The 6557-nt window shown below is 42.8% G+C and overlaps 1 protein-coding gene across 1 annotated transcript in view; it reads right to left on the bottom strand.

Annotated features, from left to right (window-relative positions):
- Positions 1-427: 427 nt before the first annotated feature.
- The window catches only part of CHRNA7 (cholinergic receptor nicotinic alpha 7 subunit), a 124252-nt gene continuing 118122 nt past the window's right edge, over positions 428-6557 (bottom strand). The window contains exon 10 of the mRNA XM_003940558.4: positions 428-5006. Within this exon, the coding sequence (XP_003940607.1) occupies positions 4488-5006 (519 nt within the window). The 3' untranslated portion in view covers positions 428-4487. The remainder of the gene's footprint in view (positions 5007-6557) is intronic.

The raw sequence follows: 6557 nt of genomic DNA, 5'->3' as shown, positions 1-6557 counted from the left end.
ACTATGTTGAAATGCGGATGGAATTAATTTTATTTAAAAAAAATGTAATTAAAATGGTCTCCAGAAGAGCTCGAGGATCTAATCTCCCTGATGAGAGAAATCCAGAAATATACCACAGCAGCCCCAGACAGCCCCAGCTAGTTCTTTTACACTGAAATAGAAAATAATTCAAAACCAATGGGTGGTTATAGAATATAGAGGTTTCTTAAGTCAGCATCAATTTAAATCAAATGTGGACAAAAAAGCGCACAAAAGCAAGCTGTAGAATGATTAATCTTAATTATAAATATGGATAACCAAAGTCATGATACTACTTAAAGAACATCTCAGGAATCATATACTAATGATTTGGTCTTAAGGATTCTATTAATATAATTAAACATACTACTAGAGAAAAGGAAAAGACTTTCTGATAATCCCTCTGGATACTGAGAAGGTTCTGATAAAAATCTAACATCTGTATTTCCCACAGAGAGCCTTAAGAGTTGGAGAACACACAGGTATTTTTTTTTTATTATGGCAAAGAAAATACATGTCTTCATACAAGTTAAACGCTGAGACATTAAAACATCCCACTGCTGTCAAGAACAAGGTAAGTATGCCACTGGAATAACTGTTACTCAACACTGATCTCAAATGCAGCCAGATTCAAGAAAGAAACATTGGAAAAGAGAAGTCAAAAGGAAATATTAGAAACAAGCAGGAATCACAATTTGTGGTTGATTGTAACATTAATACATGAAAACCAACTACTTTCTTATACATTGGGATAAAATAGAAAATAAAGTAGAATAAATCATTCCATTGGAAATGGTAGCCAAATGATAAAACATCTGGAAATAAGCAATTATAAATTCATAAGATCTTAATGAAGAAAATCATAAAACACTACTAAGTTACATAAAATCAGACTTAAACACAAGATTTCATGCTTTTGAATAGGAAGACTCAATCCGTAAATTCATTGTGACTCTAATTTTTTAAAAAAAGATTCACATGAGATTCAGAGCTGAAGGGAATGTTGAAAGTATGGATATTAGTATGAATAAAACTTTAGAAATTAAAGGCATTCATAAAGAGATAAATAAACAGAACAAAAATAGAACCAAACACTTAAAGAACTTTAGTTTACAAAGAAGGCTCCATTTTGAAGAAGCGGGGAAAACACTATGACTGTATTTCTGAAATGAACTATTACATAGTAATTGAAATAACTGGCCGCCATATGAAGGAAAAAGCATGGATCTTTCCCTCATTTCCTGCAACAAATGAATTCCGGGGAGTCAGAAGATGTGAAATAAGCAAATAAAACCATAAAGTTTCCGAAAGAAATAGGAGTAAGTTTATTTATAATCTCAGGATGAGGAAGGCTTTTAAAAACTGGGAATGAATCCTACCACTGACAAAAATATTGATAAATTGACAACATAAAAATTTAAACTCTCTCTATGCCAATAAAGAAGGAAATCAATAAATAACATCAAAAGACAAATGATAAACAAAAATATTTTGAAGACATAAGACAAAAATGTCCCAAAGTGCACGAGCAAATTAATTAAGAAAAAGCCAAATAACCCAATTAGGAATTGGGTAAAAGATATCAGCTTATAAAAATTAAAATTACAAAAAAAAATTTTAAATGTTCCATTTTTACACATGATAAAATAAACCAAAAGCAGAATAATATTCCAAAATATCATGTATCACTGGTTATATTGGGGAAAACATTAAGGTTGAAAATGCCCCATGCTATTATAGAAAGCTGAGGAATTGGGCCTTTTATTGTACTCTTCATGGAGTTACATCTATTGATCAGTTTCTAGAAGATAATCTGGCAATATCTACCAAAATTTTAAATACACATAACCTTCAAACTCAGCAATTCCATTTCTAAGTTGGAATTTACACCAAGCTTTAGTCACAAAAGTATGTCAAGATGTTATGTACAAGCATGCCAATTATAGATTTGTATATAAAAATAAAAACTGGAAATATCCATATGTTCACCAGTAAAAGGCTATTCAAATAAATGACAGTCCGCTGAGACAATGGAATGCTAAGCAGCTATTAGGAGGAATGAGGTAGATCTTTATATGTTATTACGGGACGACCTCTAAGATGAAACACCACGTGAAGAATGCAAGGTGCAGAGCACTTCGCAGGGCGTTCGAGCTGGGAAGGGATGTCTCTCTCCATGCCCCCGTCCCTCTCGCTTTGGCCTCTTACCTTCCTTTCTTCTTTTCTGGAAATGCCCCTAGAAGCTCATGAATGGTCCTCTCTGAGAGAGAGAAGAGGCAGTATGGGAGGCTGTTGTTTTTAACCACTTACACTTTTCTAACTATGTGCACATCTATTCCCTATTATTACTTTATTAAATGACATAGTTATTTCAGGGGTCAAAATATGCACAACTTTGGTTTGCATTTTATGTGTTCCTGTACAAACCCCAAAAAGGTTTCTTTTTTAAACAAAAATGTGGGAGGGATCAATTTTGGGTTAATGATAAGAAATGAAGCATTCCCTTTACATATCAAAACACTTCTACTTGTTTCTAAAGACATGGTAATAGAAAAAATAAATAAAAATCTTGTGCACGGTTCATCCACAGCATGTGGAAGGAGAGACTGCTGGAAGTTCCTGCTCCAAACCGCCCAAACCGCCTGAGGCTGGAGTGCCCTGATTCATCAACTTTCCTGTAAGTGAGGTCTCTTCTCTTAAGTCACACACACAGGTACTTGTGCACACACACACACACACCCTGAACACACACAAGCTTCCACCTTCCTCTAGTGCAAATAAATTCATGTGCATTACCCAGAAATGAGTGAGCTGGATGGCTGGAAAAACACACATGATTTATTTAACTCTGAAAATAAAATCTTCCCTCATGATGTTCCCATCTCAAGGGTTAGAAGCAAACTAAAAATCTCTAGGGGCTCAGAAGCCTTCTACAATTTTGAGGTCTGAGCAGCTGTTTGATGATACAATGGAACAGGAGAGGTCTTTCTTGGTGAATTACCTTCTGACCTCACTAAAAAAAATAAGAAAGAGAAGAGACAAAGTGATACTGTCAGCTAGGTAATCTAAGGGAAAGGCTGTATCAGCAGTTAGGTTTAAAAATTAAAGTTTCTCTTGTTTTCAAGTTGCTCATCTCCAGGGAATCCACCCATGGACTTTGAGCCAGTTTTCTGGGCTGTCCACGACAGGTGGACGGGCTCACGGCAGGCAGATTCTCAAAGGCCAGAACCTAGAGTTGCTGGCTTGTCAGTCACTGAAGGTCTGCCAGCTCCTCCCTATCCAGAGCCCTGCGGCCTGGATACCTGCCTGCCACTGGCCAGGTATCCAGAAAAGGGATGGGCCACATCACCCTCTCCTGGCACCTGGCATAGTAGGGACCAGAAGAGTTCCCAGTCCCCACTTCCTGGCCCTGACACACACAGAAAGGGCCTAGGAATATGCAGTATGTTCACTTGATGCTGTGCATTTGTATGGATGTGCACATTTCTAAGACTAATCCACTCCAGTGCATGTGAATCAGCTAACAATTATTTTTTTTAAAGTCCACATAAATGGCTTCACTTAGCTTTAGCTATTCTTTTGGGCTGTTAATTCTAGTAGAACTCTATTTGTCCTGTGGGTTCTGCAGAATAGAACAGATTTGCTCAACACCTCAGTGTCTGAGAGCAGCGGCATTTAGGAGTTATCTGGGATCCACCAGAGACACTCCATGGGGCCTGGTCCTTGTTCAGAATAAACAGAAACCCATGTCCCTTTGATTTCCTTGACAAGGTAGGTTTGCAGAAGTCAGTGAGGCTGGTAAAAACATCCTGAGCAAGACCCACAGTCTCTCTCTGTCTCTCTCTCTCTCTCTCTCTCTCTCTCTCTCTCTCTCTAACACAGAAACCACATAAAACTGCTTCTCTCTACCAACTGTCTTTGATAGAAAAAATAAAATAAAAGTTGAATTGCAGAAAAGCTAGCAGATTTAGTTTTGAGTTTTTTTAGTTTTAGTTTTTTGTTTTCCTTCCACCGGTAAATTATTGGAATGGATTTAGTGAGTCCGGTTTATTTTAGCTTCAATCTAGGTTTGTACACAGGCAAAAAGCAAATGTTGAATTTTCAGGTAGACCTTCATGGCAAGTGGCATGCAGACATGCAGAACCAGCTGTCCCGGCGGTGAGAAGCCACTGGGAGCTCTCTGAAGGGCTTTCCAGGCAGCGGGCTCACGGGCAGACTGACCTCTCAGAGGCCCTGCTGACCGACAGCCCGGACAGGCAAAGGGTAGGGGTCAGCCCATCTGAGAGTATTGAACCGAGGGCTGAGAGCCTATCACCTAACAAGGAAACCATAAGCAACGCGACTGACAGCCCTACGGGAACACCGGAGTTGCCACGTTTAACGCTGTCCTGGATTAGCACCCCCAAATCTCCCCAAGCCAAAGGCCTTGCCCATCTGTGCGTTTCCCACATGTACAGAACGAGGCGTGGCTACGCGAAGTCTTTGGACACGGCCTCCACGAAGTTGGGAGCCGACATGAGGATGCCGATGGTGCAGATGATGGTGAAGACCGAGAAGGCCATGAGGCACAGGCGGTCCACCACGCAGGCCGCGAACTTCCACTCGCTGCAGACCGCCTCGCTCTCGTCCTGGCAGCGGAAGCGGTTGGCGATGTAGCGGACCTCCTCCAGGATCTTGGCCAGGTCCGGGTCCCCCTCGGGGGGCTGCCCGCCGTGCAGGAGGTGCTCGTCGTGCGTGGGGGAGCAGGCCATGCGGCCGCACACCACCCCCGAGTCGGGGGTCGGGGCGCAGTGCACGCCGTCCAGACCGCGGAAGCCGATGTACAGCAGGTTCCCGTTGCTGGCGGGCGGCGGCGCCACCGCGCTCATCTCCACGCTGGCCAGGCTGCAGCGCCGCCGCACGTGCTGACACGCCGGGCGCACCTTGTCCTCCCCCGGCCTCTTCATGCGCAGGAACCACGCGCACCAGTTCAGGAGGACGACTCTGGTCTGGGGAGACAACAGAACGTTAAGAGCGGGCCCCCAGGCGGGCATCGGCTGATCCCGACAGCAGCGAGATCCTACAGGACAAGGCCTGCTTCATGGGTCCTCGGGGGTAGCAGATGTCACAGCATCCAAAAAAATTAAAGAAAGAAAGAAAGAAAGAAATTAAAAAGCAGATGATTTTAGCAGGCAAGCAGCGCCTGCGCGTGACAAGCACTTAGTTCAACGTGAGGCGAGACTCAAACTGAGGCACCCTGAGAACAAGCTACATTTTTCTCCGGGGCAGGCATGCTGCAATCTCACGGACGATAGCCTCGTGGAAGGAGAAAGCTATCTGAGCTGTGTAAAAAGGGAAAGTCAGTTTCCCTTTCTGATCCTTGTTCATCTGTAACCCGGGGACCTTCAGACCTAACTCTGGCTCCCACACTACGTGTAAGGTGCTCTGGAAGGCCACTGCGAATTCACAGAGTCCTGGGAGGTCTGACGTTTTCAAATGCAACCCCAGGACATCCATAAGACACCAGGTGAACTTGAGGCTTGAAACAGTTCGGGCTTCCAACATCAGATTACCACATCTCTTATGATGTGACCACTTTGCAAAGCTGTTTTTCAAAGTTACCCTGATAAAAAGCAAATACCAAGGAACTTCATGTGAAATAGAAACTAGGTTAGTGGTCTCCAATCTGATCCTGAGTTTTGAGAGGCCCGGCTGGGCCCCGTAGGGGCTACATTGTTAAGGCATAAATACTTATTAAAGTGTTTTGATTTATTTAAAAAGAGAGTCTTGGGTATTACTTCTTTTGGCCAGGGGCTCTGTGAAAAATTTCCTGAGACACTAATGTGCTATGAACCAAGAAAGTTTTGGAACCTCTAACTTAGCTCACTAAGCTTCAATGAAGACTGAATAAGGTAATGTCTGGGAGAGTACTTTTTTTTTTTTTTTTTTTTCCGAGATGGAGTTTTGCTCTTGTTGCCCAGGCTGCAGTGCAACGGCAAGATCTTGGCTCACCAAAACCTCCACCTCCCAGGTTCAAGCGACTCTCCTGCCTCAGCCTCCTGAGTAGATGGGATTACAGGTGTGCACTACCACGCCTGGCTAATTTTTTATATTTTTAGTAGAGACAGGGTTTTGCCATATTGGTCTGGCTGGTCTTGAACTCTTGACCTCGTGATCTGCCTGCGTTGGCCTCCCAAAGTGCTGGGATTACAGGTGTGAGCCACCGCACCTGGCCCTGGGACAGTACTTTGAAAAGTTGAAAATAGAAGTCAGCAAACTTTCTGTAACGGGCCAGGGAGCTACTCATTTCTGCTGATGTAGCATGCATTGAAGGCGTCAAATGGATAGCCATGTTTTCTGAAATAACTTATTTACAAAACACTTGGTGGACTGGATTTGGCCACCTAGGCTAGTTTGCTAACTTCTGGTCTAAAGTGTGTCCTAGAGTGCATGAAACCTGGAGAAAAATAACCAGAGTTTATCCGGGTTTTGCCTCTCATGGAAAGAAGGGAGACATCAATCTAGGTCAAGAAGCATTCTTGCAAGCCTATTCAGGTAAG

The sequence above is a fragment of the Saimiri boliviensis genome, chromosome 5 (genome assembly GCF_048565385.1).
Source record: "Saimiri boliviensis isolate mSaiBol1 chromosome 5, mSaiBol1.pri, whole genome shotgun sequence".
NCBI classification, from domain to species: Eukaryota; Metazoa; Chordata; class Mammalia; order Primates; family Cebidae; genus Saimiri; species Saimiri boliviensis.
This window is presented reverse-complemented; position numbering and strand designations above follow the sequence as displayed.